Source organism: Armigeres subalbatus, chromosome 2, assembly GCF_024139115.2.
Source record: "Armigeres subalbatus isolate Guangzhou_Male chromosome 2, GZ_Asu_2, whole genome shotgun sequence".
In the NCBI taxonomy this organism is placed as follows: domain Eukaryota; kingdom Metazoa; phylum Arthropoda; class Insecta; order Diptera; family Culicidae; genus Armigeres; species Armigeres subalbatus.
In genome coordinates this window covers 131085465-131106671 of record NC_085140.1, presented here as the reverse complement: position 1 = coordinate 131106671, position 21207 = coordinate 131085465, and the positions used below count along the sequence as shown (strand labels likewise).

The 21207-nt window shown below is 39.4% G+C and overlaps 1 protein-coding gene across 3 annotated transcripts; it reads right to left on the bottom strand.

The window, feature by feature from the left end:
• Positions 1–16708: 16708 nt before the first annotated feature.
• Positions 16709–20399, bottom strand: LOC134215118 (uncharacterized). 3 transcript variants are annotated; one of them, XR_009980033.1, is made up of 7 exons: positions 20127–20399; positions 18214–18472; positions 17920–18065; positions 17581–17863; positions 17134–17294; positions 16855–16971; positions 16709–16794 (listed from the first exon to the last, which is right to left on the bottom strand). XR_009980033.1 is itself a non-coding variant. In XM_062694369.1 (5 exons), exons 1-4 carry the CDS (start codon positions 20154–20156, stop codon positions 16861–16863), a joined length of 570 nt encoding a protein of 189 aa, XP_062550353.1. In that variant the 5' UTR covers positions 20157–20399; the 3' UTR covers positions 16709–16794; positions 16855–16860. The 3 variants fall into 3 exon arrangements, 1 of the variants encoding a protein (XP_062550353.1); XR_009980034.1 differs by having other exon boundaries at positions 18239–18472; XM_062694369.1 differs by lacking the exons at positions 17134–17294; positions 18214–18472.
• Between the last annotated feature and the right edge of the window lie 808 nt (positions 20400–21207).

The window sequence follows — 21207 nt, the reverse complement described above, 5'->3', positions numbered from 1 at the left end:
CGGAGATCAGTTTATACTCCTCGATCCCGATCTAAACATGCGCGAGAGTCCAAGCGGAAGAGTTCGAGGAAGTACGAAAGTACTGACTCAGAGAGTTCTGATCAAACGAACAGTAGTAGTAGTAGTGGTAGATCATCGTCACAGCCGAGTTCCGAAAGCTCTGCTGGTCACCGACGACACCGAAAGAGGAAAGCGAAGAGGGACGGTCTAGGTCGACTAGACGGGTTCCCATTTCTGAATGGAGGTTGAAATACGATGGTAGAGACGAGGGTAGAAAGCTCTCGGAGTTTCTTAAAGAGATTAAAATGAGAGCTCGTGCCGAAGAAGTAGAGGATAGGAACTTTTCAGATCAGCAATCCATCTGTTTTCAGGCAGAGCCAGAGACTGGTTTCTCGATGGTTATGAAAACAGAGAGTTTAGAAATTGGTCTCAATTGAAGCGAGAGCTCAAGAGGGAATTTTTGCCTCCGGACTTGGATTTCCAATTGGAAATTCAAGCGACAAACCGTCGCCAAGGTCGCGGGGAAAGGTTTGTGGATTACTTTCACGAGATGCAGAAAATATTCCACTCCATGACGAAATCAATATCCGAGCGTCGTAAATTTGATATCGTTTGGAGGAATATGCGTCATGAATATAAAAATGCGATGACTGGGGCAAACATTCGTAGTTTGTCTAAGCTTAAACGTTTTGGTCGTACTGTAGACGAAAATAACTGGTACTTGTACCACCGATCGTCTGATAGCCACAAGGCAAGGAACCCACAAGTAAAAGAAATTTCAGGGACAAAAGACAAATCCAAGAAGGATTCTTCGTCGAATAACATGCCTACCCGAATATTTCAAAACTCTAAACATTCGTTTAACAAAACTACCAAAACTGAATCCGAAAAACCACGTTCACCAGACCATGGCAAAGAGGCCAGGCAGAACAGTAAGTCCTCAGATGCGATGGAAGATTCGAGTAGTGGAACGCTGAAACTTTTAGCCGAAGACTATAAGGGTCATTCCGCGCCAAGTGACCGAGAAAAAGTGAAAACTTGCAGGTGAATACTATGAATTCCAACCGAAATAGGTGTATCTACTTACTTTGGGCCTACATTTCGAAAAAGCATTTGATCCGACCGTTTGAGCCGCCCCTCCGGCCAAACACTCCTCCCTGTTTTAGAAGATTTTTAAAAACATGCCATTTTCAATAATCGATATCTCCGCCCCTGATAAAGCTACAAAAAACGTAAGTACCAGTTTTCCGCTTGAAATTTTGTGAGGATTTTACAAAAAATATTTCAGATGCAAAGCAGTGTTGCCAACTACATTATTTTTATAAAAAAAATAAAAAATAGCATTTTTCTCAAAATACGTATAAATATTTTTTTGATTTCTCAGCGGATTTGAGTTTATCAGGCAATTTCCTGTCAGGAACACTTATCGTTACAAAGTAAAATGAGTAGTTGCTGAGTTATGACGGTTTTCGTTAGGCATAATCGAAGGTTTTTATTCAGCATATCGTTCAATTCGTTCTGTAAAGGTAAACAACTATGATAATGTAGTTTTTTTAGTTTTATTCGAATAATTTACAAAAAAAAACATATTTTTGCAGCACATAATGCTTTTGAGGCCAGTGATGCCAGATTTCCACTGAATATGTTTTAATGGTTTAAAGTTATTTTTACGATTCCTGTTCATAATACTTGGTTTACAGTTCGTCTTTGATTGATAAAACGGCCTACTTTTCCATACCAACGAAATGGGTGATTTAATGACCATTATGCAACTCAAATGGGTTGCATAAATTTCATTAAAGCACTCATTTGGATGCTGTAATGACAAACCAACATTAGGACAGTAGTTACATGACTACATTTTGCACAATTAGCTCTGCTTGTGGGCTACAAAGGTTCAGTTTCAATAGATCTTGAAACGAGGGGAATGCTTTGATTCCATTAACTTCAAGTTTCAAGAGAGATCAAGTTGTGCTCCCGTAAACATCAGTTTGAAGTACTCGTGGATTACACAAACACATACTGTATAAGTGCCTGCTACTCCTGCTAAAACGCATTCGGGCGGCCAATGTTCGTCGAATTTGATAAATCCAATTTAGTAAAAAAAATGTCCTTGATGAGGGCAGTCAGATTCGCTAGAACCAAACGCTTCTGCTTCTGCACCCGTTTTCCTCCTTCACGCACGCTGTTGTACTCTTTTTTCCCTGAACTTTTTGTACGATTTCTTGTTGGAGGGGATCACCCCTCTTAAGATTGGGGCAGCACAAAATACCTTTTGTGTCAACGCATTTTCATGTTCCTTACTAAGCGTTCTGAACACTGAAATTCGTCTGAAGATAATAAAATTTTGATAATTATGTCAGAACATAAATTTATAATCAATAAGGGGTGGCCCATAAACCACGCTACATTTTTGAACCCCATCTTCTTTAATTCCTTAGTACAGATGTTCCCAAACTTTTTGGATATGCTAGGTGGGTCTAGCAGAATCTTACCCGTAATGCTGGGTAGACACCTTTACGTGGTGTGTTACGGGGTAAGATCTACCACGGTTACATTGTCAGCTACAGGCAAATCCTGACCCAACGAATACCTTCCTCATTATCCAACTCCGTGGTACTTATGAGGGTGTCGCTAAGTCGGTGGCCTCTCGTTAAGTAAGTACTACATCAACACTTCATTCCTCTCCCTAGTTACGGTGAAGATGGGCGTGGCCAGGAGTAGTAATCCTCATGCTTTTGTTATTTTTGTTTAAGACTGGAATCAAGGACCACTCCCCTTCTTGATTTCTGAAAGCATTCTAGATAAGGATCTCAAAAGTAAAACATGAGTATCACTAGTGTCCAATCTACGAATTACACCGTAACAATGCTAATGCTAATGCTAATGCTAGGTGGGTCTAGCAGAATCCAATATTGTTTGCGACCCACAAGGTGCAAAATGAATTGACTTTTAGAAATTTAATAAAAAGTGAGTTATATTGAGCAAATCATAATAAATTACTTTATATTCCTTCATTGATTTGATTTGGATTGGTTTTAGATTGGATTGGATTTAGATTTGGATTGAAATTCAAACGATTTGGATTAGTTTTGTATTGGACTGAATTTGGATAGGGTTTGGATCAGCTTTGGATTGGATTAGATTTGGATCTGAATTGGATCAGATTTTGATTGGATTTAGATTTGATTAGATTTAGATTGAATTTGGATCTGATTTAAATTGGATTTGTATATGATTTGACTGGATTTTGATTAGTTTGAATTTGGTTTAGATACGGATTGGATTTCGAATAGATTTTCAATTGAATTTATAATGTTTTTGGATTGGACATGGATTTTGACGACCAGCTCAGTTCAGCATTCATATTTTCACCTGTTTTGGATACCTAAAGAAGGCTATTTACTAAAAATGTGTTGTTCTTTACTCATTCGTTTATTAGTATTCCAAATCTAATCATTACTTATAAGATTCAAATCTAAAAGCTGGTATACATTTTTAGGACAAAAAAGGGACTCAAGTATGAATCAAGAGTTGTCTTTCGCGGCATATCAATGATTATCCCGCGACTACCCTGGGGGTCGATAAGTGTTTTTGACAGGAAATTGCCTGATAAACTCAAATCCGCTGAGAAATTAAAAAAAATATACGTATTTTGATAAAAATGCTATTTTTTTACAAAAATAATGTAGTTGGCAACACTGCTTTGCATCTGAAATATTTTTTGTAAAATCTTCACAAAATTTCAAGCGGAAAACTGGTACTGACGTTTTTTGTAGCTTTATCAGGGGCGGAGATATCGATTATTGAAAATGGCATGTTTTTAAAAATCTTCAAAAACAGGGAGGAGTGTTTGGCCGGAGGGGCGACTCAAACGGTCGGATCAAATACTTTTTCGAAATGTGGACCCAAAGTAAGTAGATACACCTGATTTGGTTGGAATTCATAGTATTCACCTGCAAGTTTTTACTTTTTTTCGGTCACTTGGCGCGGAATGACCCAAATAAGATTTACTAAAGCTGCCATATCTCAGCAACGGCGCATTTTACTTTGTATCGATAAGTGTTTCCGACTGGAAAAAGTCTGTTAAGCTCGAATCCGTTGAGAAATCGAAGAAAAAATATACGTATTTTGAGAAAAATGCTTTTTTATTATTTTGTGAAGAAAATAATATAGTTGGCAACACTGCTCAGCATTTAAAGTATTTTTTCTAAAAACTTCATCAAATTTCAAGCGGAAAACTGGTATTAAAGTTTCTTGTAGCTTTATCGGGGGCTAAGATATCGATATTTGAAAATAGCATGTTTTTTAAAATCTCCAAAAACAGGGAGGGGTTTTTGGACGAAGGGGCGGTTCAATCACCATGGTCATATGGTTATTCAAAATAATGGACCAAAATTAATATGTGCTAGGTATTTATCATTATTTTTAAATAGGTTAATTGCGCGTGCTCGGTCACTTGGCGCGGAATGACCCATAAACGGCCTCCAATTGGCGTGTGTTATAATTGTCGAAAATCAGGGCACCACTACAGTGAATGCAAAGAGAAGCTACAGCGATTCTGCCGAGTTTGTGGTTTCAGTAATGTATTCACTAGTACTTGCCCAGTCTGTTCAAAAAACGCGGAGAATTCGGCTTGAGAGGGCAAGTTGAATTTTTCCGTCAAAATCCCTCCAATACAGACGTTTCGCAAAGCTTACGAGATAATGGCTTCATTCCTTTTTCCGATACTGATTCATACGAATCACCAGAGCTGGAAGAGCTTTTCATATATAACGATGGAGACGCACGTCCATTCGTAAAAATACAAATAATGGGAAGGGAGATAATTGGCCTCCTCGATAGCGGGGCAGAACGCTCTGCATTAGGCAGAGGAGCCGAAAAACTATTACAAACACTTAAAATTAAAATACGCCCTTCTAATACCACCCTAATCAACGCAGCAGGTAATAAAATCCCTGTTAGTGGTTGTGTGGATTTACCTGTCTGTTTCGACAACCAAGTGAGAATTATTCCCATGATTGTCGCACCAAAACTGCACCGACGATTGATTCTCGGAGCAGGCGATTTTTGGAGAGCTTTCAATATTCGTCCCACAGTACAGACGACAGTGGAGGTAGACGAGATTGACCAGCCCGAGAAAGAGCTCGAGCTCACAGATCATCAGATCAATCAGCTTGAGTTAGTGAAACGACAATTTAAAATCGCGGTAGAGGGAGAGTATCTTGATACGACTCCTTGATCACTCACAAAATAGAGATCAAAGAAGAGTTTATGAACTCACCACCCATACGCATAAACCCATACCCAACATCTCCGCTAATGCAATCGAAAATTAACTGTGAGCTGGACACGTTGATTGCTCAACAGGTCGTTGAAAGAAGTCACAGCGACTGGTCTTTGAGTACCGTACCAGTTGTAAAACCAAACGGAGAGGTAAGACTATGTCTAGATGCTCGCCGTTTAAATGACCGCACCCAACGCGATGCATACCCCTTACCTCACCAGGACCGCATATTGAGTCGATTGGGGAAATGTAGATATTTGTCGACAATCGATCTCACGAAAGCTTTTCTGCAAATATCTCTTGAACCCAAATCAAGGCGATATACGGCTTTCTCGGTGTTAGGCAGAGGTTTGTATCAGTTTACCCGATTACCCTTCGGTCTCATCAATAGCCCTGCCACCCTCTCGAGGCTGATGGACGAAGTACTGGGGTACGGGGAACTTGAACCAGAAGTGTTCGTTTATCTTGACGACATCGTCATTGTAAGCGAAACTTTAGATGGTCATTTAAAGAGTTTAACAGAAGTAGCACGTCGTCTCCGAAACGCTAATCTGTCTGTCAACTTGGACAAATCCAAATTTTGTCTCAATGAACTTCCGTATCTCGGGTATTTGCTCACACCCAATGGCTTAAAACCGAACCCCGATCGAATTGAATCGATCGTGAATTATGAGCGACCCACGTCAATTCGCGCACTTCGACGCTATTTAGGCATGGCGAATTACTACCGCCGCTTTATTAGCAATTTTAGTGAGATCACTGCGCCTCTCACGAATTTGCTTCGCAAAAAGCCAAAAACCATTGTATGGAATGAGCAAGCGGAGAAAGCATTCATTAATATTAAGGAATGTTTAGTAGCTGCTCCTATTCTCTGCAATCCCGATTTCTCACGACCAGGGAATCAATATTCGAGCACCGCCTAACAATCCTACTCTTTGTCGTCAACAGAGTTTGTTACTGACAAACGCACCTAGCGACAAACCTTTATCAGAACCCGAACACAATATGACAAGAATCATTTCCCTTGCATGCTCTGATATTTCCGAGAATACGATGCTAATTTTGTAATCATTGTTCGATTCTCGAATATTTCCATAAAAGGAGAAACTATGATATCATAAAACCAAAATTTGCATTAGAAATAATGCAAAATAACGGAATGAAAAGCTAACAACAAGATTGTCTTCTTTTTTGTTGCTGACAAAAATTTTCGGATCTTTGTCATTATTATCTCCGACAAAAACAAAGCTTTGTCGTTGGTTCTCTTTTGTCGCTTGTTTCGCAAGTGCATTTCAGAAAAATTGATTCCCTGCTCACGACCATTCCAAATTCAAAGTGACGCGAGCGATACGGCGATAGCGGCAGTATTGACGCAGGAGCACGACGACGGTGAGAAGATCGTCGCCTACTTTTCTCAGAAGCTTACGCCAGCGCAGCAAGCATACGCGGCTTCTGAGAAGGAAGGTTTAGCGGTGCTGTGCGCTATTGATAAATTCCGTCCCTACATAGAGGGTACACACTTTGTTGTCGTTACAGATGCATCTGCGCTCACATACATCATGCGCGGTAAGTGGCGAACATCGTCGCGATTGAGCCGCTGGAGTATCGAGCTCCAGAGCTACGATCTCGAGATAAAGCATCGACGTGGAAAAGATAACATTATTCCCGATGCTCTGTCGAGAGCCGTCGAGTGTTTCGATGTTACGGGCTCAGAAGATACCTGGTACTCCGATCTCACAAGAAAAGTGAGAGAGTCTCCTGAGGGAAACCTCGATTATAAAATCGAAGATGGGAAGCTTTATAAGCTTGTTCCTACTAAAACCGATGTATTAGACTACACCCATAAATGGAAGCTCTGTGTTCCTTCTGACTTACGTGGTCAAGTATTAGAGCAAGAGCATGACAATTCTTTGCATAGCGGCTACGAGAAAACACTAGACCGTAAAAAGTGAAAGCTGTACTTTTGGCCAAAAATGTCCGCGTCAGTTCAGAAGCACGTCCAACAATGTCGGATGTGCAAAGAAGCAAAACCCACCAATGTTTCGCAGCACCCTGAAATGGGTAAACCCCGGCTAGTAACTAAACCATTTCAGATTCTGTCCATTGATTATATTCAATCATTGCCGAGAAGTCGGTCTGGTAATGCGCACCTCTTAGTTATGATGGACCAGTACTCAAAGTGGACTATGTTAGTACCCGTTCGAAAAATATCGACCAGCCTAACGATCAAAGTCCTAGAGGAACAGTGGTTCCGACGGTTTTCGGTTCCCGAAATTCTCATTTCCGACAATGCGTCGAGTTTCGTCAGTCATGACTTTAAAAAGTTTCTTGAACGGTACCAAGTGAAACATTGGACTAATGCTAGACACCACAGTCAAGCCAATCCGGTGGAGAGGCTCAACCGTAGTATCAATGCTTCAATAAGAACCTACGTTAAAACCGATCAGAGGTTGTGGGACACACGTATTTCGGAGGTAGAGCATGTAATAAACAACACTCTACATTCATCAACCGGTTTTTCGCCGTACCGAATAGTATTTGGTCACGAGATAGTCTCAGCTGGCGATCAACACCGTCACGAGGTTGATGTGAGAGATTTGTCTCACCAAGAGCGCATCGAGCAGAAGCAGGTTATCGATAGTAAGCTTGCTGAGATCGTTAGGAAAAATCTCGACAAAGCATATGATCACAGTCGTCGTAATTATAATCTTCGGTATCATAAACCGTCACCAGTGTACCAAGTTGGCCAGCACGTCTATCGTCGCAATTTCAGCCAGTCGTCTGCAGCCGATATGTACAATGCGAAGTTGGGACCAGCTTACGTATCCTGTACAATAGTCGCACGTAGAGGCACCAATTCTTATGAGCTCGCTGATGATCAGGGGAAGAACATAGGGATCTTCTCCGCTGCTGATCTGAAGCCCGGAATCGCTGAATCTGAATAAGATCGCTATAGTCAGCACCAAAAGACCCAAGTTTGCTATTCGTTCGTTTATGTCGAATGTTTCGTCCAAAATAAAGAAAGTCTAATGTTGAGTCGTTTGTTGTCTATCCGTAATAAGCATCGATCGATCACTAAAAGTAAACAGAGTAAGAATAGAAATTAGGTAGGAGCTCAAGCTTGCGTGTTAGGTGTCAGTGCATATGTCCTTTTGTATTCATATATTCATCCTTCTTCACTACTATTGCCTCCAAACGAGTAGCGTGCTCATTGAGACTGTCGAACCGACGAAGGTGATTACAACAGCTAAATGAAGACAATCAATGCGCTTAGTAGCAATTATCAACCGGTTTAGCTCCGCACTCAAATAGGAAGCATTCTTTTACAATAGAACACTGAATATTCCCTGCTTCTTTGCCATAACACCTGATACTGTAAACCACACAGAGCTGTTTGGAAAGCAAATGGCTATTGTGTTGCTTGAGAGATGCTCTATCAGTAAGCGAAGTAGAGATACGTATAGATAGATTTTCTTGCAGTTGAAATAACCAAAGCAATAGGGTAAAGCGCGTAAAATTGTACTTGTTCGAATTTTGAGAACCAGTTTACTATTTTGTTGAATTTCGCGTTCAAAATGCTACTTTTCCCAGGAGTCGAGTTAAACACCAGAAGTGTTGTCCCAAGCCTGGGCTTAATTTGTTAGGGAAAGTTTAAATGAAAATAAACTTTATTTTGTGTAAAGTTTATTTTCTAGAGGGAGTATATGGTAGTGTTACCGTTTGTTACAGTAAGTCTGTGAGATTAATAGAATTTGATTATCCTACGTTAAAATGTTTTTTGTTGTTATAATATATAATTAATTCAAAAATTTAAATAATACAAATGCCAATACACAATACCCCTAGGTTAAAATCATAACACTGTCACAGTATACTACAAGAAAACTGAAGATGGAATTGTAGAACAGTTAAAGTTCAGTGGATCACTATAAGGGAAGCGATAAACAATCGGAGCTAATGAGACGAATGTATTAATGAGGGACAAGGTAGTGCGTAGGTGAGAAATCGGGCTACTTTCCATTAGAGCTTCAGCCAGACCAGACGTGAGAAATACTGAAAGGTTTTAATTAACAAGTTCGTTAGATACGAAATTACGAATCAGGTATGTGACTCGATTATGAGTTGGTGCAAAGTGCAATCGAAGTTGTGGTCAGGTTTTAAAAGAAAGTTCTCTCATGTGATTAGGACCCGTGTAGTTTTGGACAAAAGTCCTCACCGCAACAAACGCCAGACATCTAGGTGCCCTATCTACAGGTTACCGTTTTGAGGTTACGACCCCAGGCGGCGTCGACTCAGAAGCCCAGGACCCAGAATCCCGATTCCACTGTGGTCAAACCAGCCTTGCTGGCCCGAGGGCCGCTATATCGTCGTTGCGCGTTCAGAGTGATCTAACCTACAACGATAACGAAAAGGCCGTATCGTCGTTGGCCGGTGTCAAGCGAACCGATACTCCTACCCTCCTCCTCGTCGCTGACCTCGAATGCGATCCAGTCTCGTCACAGTTCCAGCAGTTGCCGGCCGGCCAGGTAGATTAATTATAAGACACATTACACCTAACACACACCCACACAGTTTTGTACGGAATAGGGCAATATACCGAAAAAGGTGTAATACATAAGTTTTTTTCTTAAACTCCCACATATCCGAGGTCTGATTTGCCAAGTAAATTCCACACCAGCCGATCTTGAGACCAAAGAGGGTTCTCCAGGCCGAGCTAGCCAAGAAAAGAGGTATTTGTGAAACCCAGCCTCACACGGCAGGCCGTTGCTTAGCCAAGCTTGCCGAGGCCTTTGTTCTGGCAGTCCTCATACTGCCCATCCTAGCAATTACAGTCTCTCACCATTAGTAAATGAGTTCGTGGGGAGTTATCAAGCCAGCTTCGTTGACGGTCGCTCGACAACGGACCAGATCTGTACTGTACGGCAAATCCTTCAAAAATGCCGTGAATACCAGGTCCCAACGCACCATCTGTTCGTTGATTTCAAGGCGGCATATGACAGTATAGACCGCGTAGAGCTATGAGAAATTATGGACGAGAACAGCTTCCTTGACTGGAAGCTTACCAGACTGATCAAAGCAACGGTGGATGGTATGCAAAACTGTGTGAAGATTTCGGGCGAACACTCCAGTTCGTTCGAATCGCGCCGGGGACTAAGACAAGGTGATGGACTTTCGTGCCTGTTGTTCAATATTGCGCTAGAAGGTGTCATGCGGAGAGCCGGGTGTAACAGCCGGGGTACGATTTTCAACAGATCCCGCCTGAAACGTGAAGCAATAAAAGTTGGACTGGTGGTGAATGCGGCAAAACAAAGTACATGCTTGTGGGCGGAACCGAGCGCGGCAAGGCCCGCCTGGGAAGCAGTGTTACGATAGACGGGGATACCCTCGAGGTGGTCGAGGAACTAGTCTATCTCGGACCCTTGCTAACGGCTGGCAACAACGTTAGTCGTGAAATACGAAGGCGCATCATCTGTGGAAGTCGGGCCTACTATGGGCTCCAGAAGAAACTACGGTCAAAAAAGATTCGCCACCGCACCAAATGTGTCATGTACAAGACGCTAATAAGACCGGTTGTCCTCTACGGACATGAAACATGGACAATGCTCGAGGAGGACTTGCAAGCACTCGGAGTATTCGAGAGATGGGCGCTTAGGACCATCTTTGGCGGTGTGCAAGAAGATGGTGTGTGACGGCGAAGAATGAACCATGAGCTCGCCCAACTCTACGGCGAACCCAGTATCCAGAAGGTAGCTCAAGCCGCAAGGGTACGATGGGCAGCACATGTTGCAAGAATGCCGGATAGCAACCCTGCAAAGATGGTGTTCGCTTCCGATCCGGCAGGTACGAGACGACGTGGAGCGCAGCGAGCGAGATGGGCAGACCAGGTGCAAAACGACTTGGCGAGCGTGGGGCGTATTCGAGGATGGAGAGATGCAGCCTCGAACCGTGCATTGTGGCGTCAAATTGTTGATTCAGTGTTATCTGTTTAGATGTAGACTAAATAAATGAAATGAATGGATCGAAATCCGTCGTTGTAGCGTACCAGATTTTTAACCGTGATGTAGGCAATTACCATGAAAGTAGATTTTTGTACCGTATAATTATATCAACGTTTGTTATAATGTTGGTATGAAAGTATTAACTTCTGATTTAATTGTGTTACGGTTAGAGGAGTTTTTGATATAATTTTTGTTATTTTAACAACTAACCAGCCAAATTTATAACACATTTTGTTACAATATTTTGACGTAAACTACGTCTAAGGGGAAGACTCGGATACAGGGTGTCAAATGAGAATTTCAAAACTGGAGACCGTCACGAAATCATGTAAGATTTGTAACATTAATAGGTCCTTTATCTTTCAATGGATTTTAATGATTTATATATCAATCGATTCGTAAACTTTCCACCAATTTGCCAGTAGTATTGAAACTATTGATTATCAACGCTAAACTATTGAACATTTAAGTTCTTTCATGCATCATGCATCCCCTATACAGCGCGTTCCAATCCTTGATAATTGCCTACTTTTAGGGTATTATCTATTATTGAACTGGATTGTATGAACGGGATGGCCCAACCGCCAGACAGTGGAGTCCCTGCTCCTTCATAGAGTGGGAGATGCTGCTAAAGCTGGGTAGTATTGTCGTGGGATGGTTCCTTCTCTTCTATATAGAGCGGAATAGTTGGTTCAGTGTACTATATTTGGTTTTACGTAGTTTACGTCGAGCGGTCGTGTCTTGTATACAACCCCAATTTTTTCTGAAATAAATAACTTCCCTTGTATTTAATTTTGTTACGCATTATTGATCGGGAGCCAGTATTGAAAAGCATCCTGGAAATGTCGGTTGTATTTCCGAGCATTTTCTTTTCAGTATTAAGATTTGCGGCATAGATAAATATGACACAAATACTAAATCGGCCAGGCCCACTGTACAGGCTTGAAATTGGGAGATATTTCAATACTTCCCGACAATTACTAATTTAGAGACAGTTTTCAGTCCCTCCCTAATAAAACATAATTTTCTTAGTTAAATATTATTTCTAATATTATCGAATAGATTTTAATATAATTTATTAATGTTGAGGAAACTCCTTACGAAATTCTGATTTAAAAGTACTCGCGTTTTCAAAGGCATACCACTCAATACGGAAGCGACGCACAACTGCGCTCATATTTTGTTGCGATTAAAAAAAAGCGAAGGAATTTTCTTCTGAGCGGTACAATAGTTATTCAATATGATTTAAATGTTGGTCAGATTACTCACTGTCTGATTGTTCTCGTGTGAGATACAGCTTATGTGCCTCGTTTTTCAAGTTATATCTATAATTAAGTATGTGCTGGTAGTCTTGTCTTTCTTTTCCCATCGATCTTAGTTCTTTGTCTAGATCATTGAACCAACTGTCACTCGGTCTACATTTTCTTTATGGCCCACTTAAATTAAGATTGTACCACAAAATTGTACGCTTGGAGTTAGTGATTTCTGTCGTGTCGAACCATGTTTCCCCAGTATCGGATACTGCTAGCACAGACAAACAGACGTTAAAATTACCAATTACCTTTGATTGAACCAGACGTAACAACATTTTTTTTTGAAAAATCCATCGTCCAACTCCTCTGACACCATCATGCGAGCATGTTACACGAAACAATTTTTCGTACGACATTGTCACCAGAAGGCGCTGGAGCCCCACGCAAGCGCCCCTAGTTGTGAAACACGCAATCAATCAAATTCAAATGGATCGTTGAAATCATTGTCGATGGTAGTTTCTCTAGTGTTACGTCTGTTTGTCTGTGCTGCTAGGCTTCGCCGTTATGTCCATCGAAGCAATTTTTTACGTCCCTGTATCCGCATTTTTGATAGACATTGGATATCTTACGATCAGTTCGGACTAAGTTCTGCCTACAATTATTAATATATTCGTTTAATTGAATTGAAATTTGTTACTTTTAATCTGTCACCTAGTAAGATAAGTTGTAATGCTTTTGCAAAAGTATTACTTGAGATTACTTGTAACGAATAAAACATTTACAATGTTGTGAAAACTCATCCTCATCCTCATCCAGGTCCTTCGTAGCTTAGTTGGTTAAAGCACCAGTCTAGCGTACTATAGGGTCATGGGTTCGAGTCCCATCGAAGGGAAAGTGGTTACCTCCAATACATTTTCCAAAGCAACATCTTCCACATAACGTACATATTCACATATGAGTTTTCACAACATTGTAAATTAATGTCCAAGTCGGGTGGTTTAATCCCTGGAAATAGGCAATTAATTTTGATTGAACTAAATAAAACATGTTTTAACCACAAAACAATTTTGGCTGCATACATAATACTTTTGGAGAAATTTTATTTCTTGAGATTGTTTTCAACAAGAAATTTTAGGCTGTGAACCATTCCATCGATTCGTTTAACCCTTAAAGGCGCAAGGCGATTTTTTTAGAAATCGGCGAAAATATTTCAAAAGGAAACTACCATTAAAATTATTAACATTAAACGTATTTTCATTTGTTATTTCAAAACAACATTGCGCATTTAAGGGTTAACCTTTAGTTAAAATTTGACAGTTCGATGGTTATTTCTCCGTGGTTAAAAATAACCCTGCTCCGGAGCATGGTTAGTTTTGACAGTTCGATGGTTAAACTTTGCTCGCGAAAAAATTGGCGCCAAATCCATTTTGTTCCAAATAACTATCAATCTGTCAAATCGCAAATGGGTCGGCTTCGGGGAATTTTTTTAACTAAGATGGGAAAATAACCATCGAACTGTTAAATTTTAACTAAAAGTTAAACGAATCGGTGGAATGGTTCACAGCCTTAAAAGACTATACTCCGTATTTATTATTAACGGAAAATTTCAAAGGGAACAGTAAGGGATCTACTTGTAATAACAGCTCCTTAAGGTGGTCCACAATGGCCTGCAGTTAAGTTAGATCCTTACAGATGATGAGAATATCGTCTGCGTACGCGAGGATTATAGGTAGCTTGATAGTGCTACGCTGGCCTAGTGATATTGAGGGAGAAATTTTTCTTTTCATTATTATTATTATTATTTATCTTTATTAACGAGATTTTCGGCCCTTGGCCGGCTCCTCTCGTGGCTTTCTTTTCATTTCATCAGAATGTGATGTAGAACTAAGTTGAACAGCCTTGGGGATAATGGGCAACCCTGTTTTGCACTTTTCTCTTTTTCTACAGATGGGGTTCTTCGGTTTTTCCATCGAAGTGATGTGCGATCGTTCAACCCCAATCGAATTATTCTATTGATAAGGTAGTTGGGAACATTCAGGTATCGTAATGCGTCCACTAGGGATTTCTGGTTCACCGAGTCGAAGTCTTACTTGAGATCCAGTAAGAGCATATAGAAATTTTGATGGTTCCAATATTCCTCAATTATCCGTTTAGCCGTGAAGATGTGGTCTTCAACCGATCGGTTGCAGAAGAAGGCAGCTTGGTACAATGGTATCTCCTCTATATTTTCGTCGAGTTTGTTCAGTAGAAAAGTTAATATAACCTTATACACAACATTACACTGACAAAAATCCAATCATATTCATTATGTGTAGCACACCCAAATTTTGACTAAAGCATTTTCCACATAACGTCTATGTACATTCACATAGCATATATGTGGGAACACACACAACCCTTATTAACTAATAAACTTTATGTGGATTCTCCTATAGCAGGTGGTTATTAACGCACACATAAAATTTATTTGTAAATTTCTTTAGATTTTTGCCAATAAAAATGTGTGGATTTTTATTAGTGTACAAATAGTTTTCCTCCTAAAGTCCTCGGGACAATATCTGTAGCCTTGTCTTCTAGGAGTAGAAACCCCTACATTTTACCAACACATCTAGTGTACCCTTTTCTCACTCCCGATTCATGGCTCACGTCGGTCGTATACTAGAACGTTTGAGTAAGACGAGATTCCTCAGTACGCGGGACATGTTTCAGCACACGCCTATTCTATTCACACTATTTTCGTTTTACCGAACTCAGTATTTTTTTTTTGACGAGATTATAACAGCTGAGAGCTCGGTGATCTGTTCGGTAATTGAAATGATAGCTGATTGTTCGGTAAAATTGGAAATTATGTGAGCTGTCAAAAAGTACCGATAGGATTGCTATCGTTTGGCGACAGCTCAGCACATTATTTTGAAAACCGTTCGTCAAACTTACTTGAATGTCAAATGTCAGAAGCTGAGTAGTCCAGTACATATTTATGACGGAATTCGGTAATTTTCTAAGGTGTTTTGGTGCTCAATCCACCTATTGGTATTTTTTAACTCTTATATAACCAAAAAATGTTGCGCGTAATGTCTTGTATATAATCATGCGTAATAAAACATGAAGCCATTGACTTCTCCTATGGCCTCAGTAGCATAATAATTGTACAGCAAGAGTGGTGAGCACAACGGCACGTTTTGACAAAAAAGACATGGATTAACTGTCGAAGCGCGCCGCTGCTCTCATTATTAAATCACAGCCTATGGGCGAAGCCAGAGTAAACGCGACGTGCGATGCGATGCGACGCGACGCGACAGTGCAATTTGACAGCCTGTTGATAATGATCGTTATTCTTTTACGTGAGTCGCGTCGCGTTTACTCTGGCTTGCCCCTTAATTCTTAAAAACTAAAATAAATAATTTTAAATTATAAACTGTGAAAGCGCCAATCTTCTAAATCCGTTACCATATCAAACACTTTTATTGCATATTACATAACGAGTAGGCAATCAGCATCAACATAAAGCGATCCAAACGTCTTTCTATTTTTTCAGTGGTTTCAAGATTAAATTATTACAGTTCTGTTTAGTTAATCAGATCTTTTATTTATTGATAATGCTTCAACTTAAAACGAACATTTTAATGTCGGGGGTAACGTATTATGTTTAATACGTTAGAAATAAAAGCCTTTTGAAGGCGAACGTGAATCAAATAAAACAAAATTAAGCAATACTTTGCATGAGACGTTCACCTGTCGTAGTTAATTGACCTACTCCTAGAAGAGCATTGGAAATGAACGCATAGAACTGCTTATCTGTAGGCTGACAACTAGTGTTGAATACTATCATAGATTCACAAAGCACACGGAAGCAATGTTTAAGGTCTGATTCCATTAAAATCTTATGTTGTTTCCATGTAATGGCAGCGGTTGAACCACTCTCCAGAAAGTTTCCCTTGATGTAAAGCATCGGCACCTCATTCGATTCCGGATACTGATCTTCAGGCTGTAATGCAAAAACAATTGTAAAAAGTAAGCTCGATACTAGATTACTCGATAGTGAAATGGCAGTAATCATCAAGCAATCACAAATGACTATTTAAGTTTGACTCGCTAAATAATTTCATTAAATATTTTGGGCTATCATAAGAAAAAATAAACACATACCTTAATCCATTTTACAATTCCCCATCTTTCGTTGAATCTGCATCTCGAGTTCGCTTTGCTCCACGGCTTGGACTTTTCTGCCGCACGATCATGAGCATTCGAATAAAATCTAAAAATGATATTGTAGGTGAAATTATTTGTCATCAGATTCCAATTAATTTCATTTTACCATCTTTCACGTATTTGAAGAGCTCGCAATAGCGCGATAATAGTTTTGGTTGCAAATCATCGAGTTTTTTGAGAAGTCAGGTGCGTTCGGATGCATTGTACGAAATTCCAACAAAATCTGTAAATAAAAAATATGTCTGGTTAAAATGTTAGCTTTTGTTGTAAAATGCTTTTAAGGTAATTATTTTAGTGATGCACGCGTCATGTTTTGAACAACATTTCGAATATTGCACCATGAAACGTTAAGAAACAGTGCCCAATGCCAAGTATATATGCTTACCATACAACCATTAAATGCGGTTGCAACCGGATACGTCTCAAGATAGGTGAAGAATGTTTTTTTAGGCGTAAATCCTGACGTTCATGGAAGGTTAGATGCCAAAGTTCATCTGCGCGTAGTTTCGTATACGGTCCTGGACAAAGGAATTTTAGTTCTTGAGTCTGTAAAGAAAGTTATTGATAATTTCAGTATACGACAAATAACAAAAATTAGAACGAAAGAGGCCAATTCATCTTAACCACAAAAAAGACCCGTTCATAAATTACGTAACGCAGGAGTGTGCAATGTCAGAGCCATTCCGTTCACTTCGTAACACTTTTTGTATGGATGATTTGATTTATTAGTATGAATTCAAACCTTCAAACTGAACCACTTTCAACCACTGAAACGTTACGTAATTTACTAGTCCATAATACATTACCCATATCAAAATTAATCCATACTAACCACTGCGTCCAGGTCAATGTCTTGTGCTGAACATATTCCGGAATCATTTTCTTCAATTTTGATCTCCTCGACTTGCAGTTTACGTCGGTTGATGATACGATTGCCTGAGGTCCTTGCTAAGTATTCCATATGGTAATGCAAGCGTCCACTGTGGCGATGTTCACCCCGGCCATTGGGATGGAACCACAAAGCTTGCGGCACATCCAATGTTGTTGACGACAGTGCCGGATAAGTGTGGGCAAGACTCTTAGCGAGCAAGTTTTTGTGGTAAGCCGACGGACGCCTATAAGTTTTAAAATTATTGTTTCATTAGGTCACAAAAAATGTGAATGAACTTACAATCCAAATGCTGATTTAAGGTAATCACATAGAATCCGTTTTATTGCACTCATACAGCTGTCATTCGGTTTGAGTCCTTCCTTTAGTAGCTCGATGACTTCTCTACCATTTGGAGTGCGTTTGAAAATAACGTTTACGTCAATGATCTAAAACAAAAAAATAATAATTTAATGGTTTCTCGTATCATCAGATACATCAATGCAACATAGGGAAATACTACTCGGCATTGCTCATACCCTCATATGACTCTTTAGAAAGAATAAACATGCCAAATACGTGATTCAATAAACTTACTGTTTCTAGAACAATTCATTACTACCATCCGGCGTTGTTTCCTCGTACTGTGTCTCGTCAGGTTCTTCTACAGAGCTTGGAACTTTATCTCGGACATCCTCGTCACACTCCTCAAGTCTTTCTTCAAGTACTGGATCATCGTAAAATTCCTTCTGCACACGTTGTATGAACTTGATGTCCTTGGTGCGAAGCTTAAGACGTGCAAAATCATCGCTGTCTAGTTCGAGGAAAGTTTGCAGGTCGTCAATTCCTTCATTCACTGAAAAGAAAACAGAAAACAGTAATTTTAAAAGTAATGCTTTACTAATTTCTAGTCACAGAAAGTACTGATCAATCTCAAACCGATAATAAGGTACCAGTCAAAACGATTAATGTAAGAGATGGCGTTTTTTCAATGGTAGTAAAACCGAAATATCATCACTATTAGACTACTAATCAGTGCAAACTAAGTGCAGGAGATAATCTTTCCACCTCATACTTCATTTTTTATTACTACTTTCTTCTGAAACACCTCCATTTTCCATAAATTTTCAAAATACATGATTTTCCCATACATTTTATCGATTTCCAACTACCATTCTTCCATGAGCTCATGGTAAAATTTTTGAAAATCTCAGAACATAGAGTAGCAGGCTTAACAAAACAGATAGAAACGCCGGTATCGCCACTCAGTGACGAGTACCGTAAACATAGTGCACGAAAGGTTGTTGTCTACACTTTTGCACCTGCACTTGCACTGTAAACCCAGCAATACACATTAAAGAGTTAAAAGGACCCATTTTTTGATGATATATGAAGCTGTCAAAATAATGGGTACTTAAAAATTTTGTATAATGCGTATTTTTACCCCATTTCTTAGGAGAATGATTATACCCATTAATGGGTGAAAATCGACTTGAAAATCTTGATGGTGAATAAACGCGGAAGGCTGAAGCAATCTCGAGCGAACGGAATGACCGTGAGTACTATTTTCGTTTTATTTAGATTTGCAAGATAAAATTAAAGATTAACTTTTGATTATTTCAGCTAACTATTCCTCTCTATGCATTTGTCAAAATGCGCAAGCCGGAGAACACCGAGGAGAATACACCCCTTGCCGTTTTGAGGCGATACACCGCGTCTGGAACTGTTGGTGCTACCGAGGGTGCAACCACTGCAACGCTATCCAATGTTTGCTGAAAATCACGGAGGAAAACAGGAGGAATCTAAATACCCGCGAATCCTTGGATCCGCTGACGGAAAGCGCATCGATTTGGCCAGATTTAACGCCGGGAATGTACGGAATGGCTAAGTTAACTTAGTTAGTAAGTTAGTGAAAAAGCGCTACCTATGCTACCAAAAAAGGTATAATTGTTTATGAATCATAACGTTTATTATGCAGTAAATAAAATAGTTGCGAATAATTCCAGTGTTTATTTAATGAAATGAAAATTTATTTACATCCCAGCTCCCACCATAGTAGATGCTTTTTGAAAATAATAAAGGGTGAATTTCACACATTTTCTGGCCAAACTTTTCGGTGATAGTGGGTAAAAATCACTCGCTAATTTGACGTATAAGCGGTTTACTCATTAATGAGTAAACGCTCTTTACTCTTTTAATGAGTTGAACTATTTAACTTCATAATGGGTACTTTTTTACCCATTAAAGAGTACTTTGGTGGCACAGTGTGCACCCTGGAAGCAAATGTCATCGAAGTAAACAGTCGGTCCCTTATTGATATGACGATTAGGAAAAAATGTCAAAGATAAGGTCACTCAAATGAATATATTAAGATGAGAAAACTTACGGACGACATTGGTCGTTGGAGATGCCGTACATTGAACGGGAATGACAACAAGTATATATTCAGTAATATGACTATAAAGTACACTAGTAGAATGGTTTCGTGCATTAAATAATTATGGACTCACCACGACAGCTGCGTTGCGAAAATTGATCATGAAAATCCACAGTCAACAAGGTCATAATCACATACACTTTGGACACAATGCTTTCTAGCGTATAAACGAAAACGAGTAGAGGCTTCCGGTTCAATTCACTGGTAATAAACATCCACGACAATCCTATCAACGTAGACCCGGTGTTTTGAATATATCTCACTGCTGATCACCGCGACAAGGACACAAACTGTGATGTGGATACCGTGGATATGGATCAGTCGTAACGATGGAGCTGTTGCTAACCTAAACTCTACTGCAATTAACGTTTGTAAACAAACATGAATGACAACAAATGGTTTTCACTTGATTCGTGCAAACGGTGCAAACACAAACATATTCTTTTTTTTTTTTTATTATTATTTTTATTGGCTAATTATCTAATACATGCATTTATCTCTTAGACTAGGTGTTCCGTGTTTTCTTAACACTATCATCCTTATTTGCTATGTTACGCTTTTAGTTAGTATTAATACATTTCAATTGCCTCTGGCAGTTAGGATATTTCCTCTGGTTGAATTAAACCATGTAGGAATTACAATGTTTTCTACTTAAACTAAACTTAACCTAATTTATACTAAGGGTACAGGAGCTAATCGTTGCAATAGAAGATTGCAACGATTTTTGTCTAAAATTGAAATTATTTTGTTGGACATTTGTTGCAATGTCTCAATATTAGAAATTCTATGAAGTTCATTGGTACTATACCACGGAGGCAACTTCAGAATCATTTTCAAAATTTTATTTTGAATCCTCTGAAGTGCCTTCTTTCTGGTATTGCAGCAACTAGTCCATATTGGCACAGCATACAACATGGCAGGTCTAAAAATTTGTTTGTAAATCAAAAGTTTGTTCTTAAGACAAAGTTTTGATTTTCTGTTTATAAGTGGATATAGACACATAATATAATATATTTGTTACATTTGGCTTGAAGGCCTTCAATGTGATTTTTAAAAGTTATTTTTTGATCTAGCAGAAGTCCTAAATATTTAGCTTCGCTAGACCAATTAATTGGAACCCCATTCATAGTGACAATATGCCTGCTAGAAGGTTT

Bases quoted from the DNA above. Each gene is read 5' to 3' on its own strand.
- LOC134215118 (XM_062694369.1), bottom strand. From the start codon at position 20,156: ATGATCAATTTTCGCAACGCAGCTGTCGTG. The intron at 17,864-17,919 runs GTAAGTTCATTC...TAAAACTTATAG, and splicing joins CTTAAATCAGCATTTGGATT to GCGTCCGTCGGCTTACCACA. The intron at 16,972-17,580 runs GTTAGTATGGAT...TTTTATTTACAG, and splicing joins ACATTGACCTGGACGCAGTG to ATTTTGTTGGAATTTCGTAC.